General features: G+C 43.5%; 1 protein-coding gene across 1 annotated transcript; it reads left to right on the top strand.

Annotated features, from left to right (window-relative positions):
- Nucleotides 1-401: 401 nt before the first annotated feature.
- Nucleotides 402-826, top strand: LOC134247528 (uncharacterized; the record flags this gene model as incomplete). The annotated part of the gene is made up of 1 exon (XM_062729878.1): nt 402-826. A coding segment is annotated over one exon (425 nt), but the record flags the coding sequence as incomplete, so codon positions are not given.
- Between the last annotated feature and the right edge of the window lie 382 nt (nt 827-1,208).

Below are 1,208 nucleotides of genomic sequence, written 5' to 3'. Positions count from 1 at the left end.
TATAGGTTATCTTCACAAGTGCATGACGACAGTTCCCGCCCTCCCTCCCGGGTAACACAGCTTTGCGGCTGCTAGTAGAAGACTCAGTAATGAAGTCATGTGCTTGGGGATAGGTATTCCTTAAAGTCCATGGTATACTTGACCCACCGGCGTATTGATACGCTCTGGTGCCAAGACAAATACCTAGTGATCTATCACTTAAATAGGCGTAGTGTTTTCTGCATTTCTGCTATATAGGAATAAACTTCTGATCCTGTTTGAATTAAAGAATGGGGCAAAGAAAGGATCTCTTTTCAATTCGGCCCAAAGTATTTATTTGAGGAGTAACGGCCCAAGGGAATTATCATCGCTTTGTAAACCAACCACGAACACGTCTCATAAGCCATATCCTATACTTCCAGCTCCGAGAGTGAGAAGGAACCCTGCCACCAATAAGGAAGCTAGTCGCTCTCAACAGCGACGGAATGAAGATGTCGCCATAAACCGGAACTCTCGGGGGGTAGCATCTGAAAACAGTGGACGTATGAAGGCATTTTTACGTTGTAAGGAAACAACTAGCATTGTAACCTACAACGTCAACACACTACTTGATGAGGATAAGAGGTGGGAATTACAGCATTGCAGACATTGGCAGTACATAGGAATTCTCGGTGTGCAGGAGCATCACATCATTCACTCTGACCACACTGAGTACACCAAGTTTGACACAAGCACTCTAGTGACTTCATCTGGATGGAGAAACAAATCACAGGCAACACAGGATGGGGTTGGACTACTCTTAGAAAGGAAAGCTAAAAAAATCTCTACTGAAAATGGTTCCATCTAAGAATGGTAGAATACTAATAGCTGAATTTGATGCAAATCCTCGTACAACCATCATCTATGCTCCTACCAACTGTACAGTGGAATCTGTTATTGAGGAATTCTACACAGAGCTGAGAAACGTACTCCAGGATGTAAATATAAGTAGGGGTTCCTTGCCCACAACTTCCTTGCAGTCATGGGAGATTTCTATGCTAGACTTGGCCCTGAGCATGTACCTCATCTATTTCACGAGCAAACAAACAGAAGTGGAAACTATCTTGCTGAAACCCTCGATGAATTCGGACTACTAGCTGCAAACGCACAGTTCAAGAAGCGCCCTGGAAAATCCTAGACATTCAAATGTAGAGCATCCAACACACTGAGACAACTTTCAAGACAACATT

Source organism: Saccostrea cucullata, unplaced genomic scaffold (assembly GCF_032062105.1).
Source record: "Saccostrea cucullata isolate Sc308-1 unplaced genomic scaffold, CSIRO_AGI_Scuc_v1 ctg1936, whole genome shotgun sequence".
Classification (NCBI taxonomy): domain Eukaryota; kingdom Metazoa; phylum Mollusca; class Bivalvia; order Ostreida; family Ostreidae; genus Saccostrea; species Saccostrea cuccullata.
This window is presented reverse-complemented; position numbering and strand designations above follow the sequence as displayed.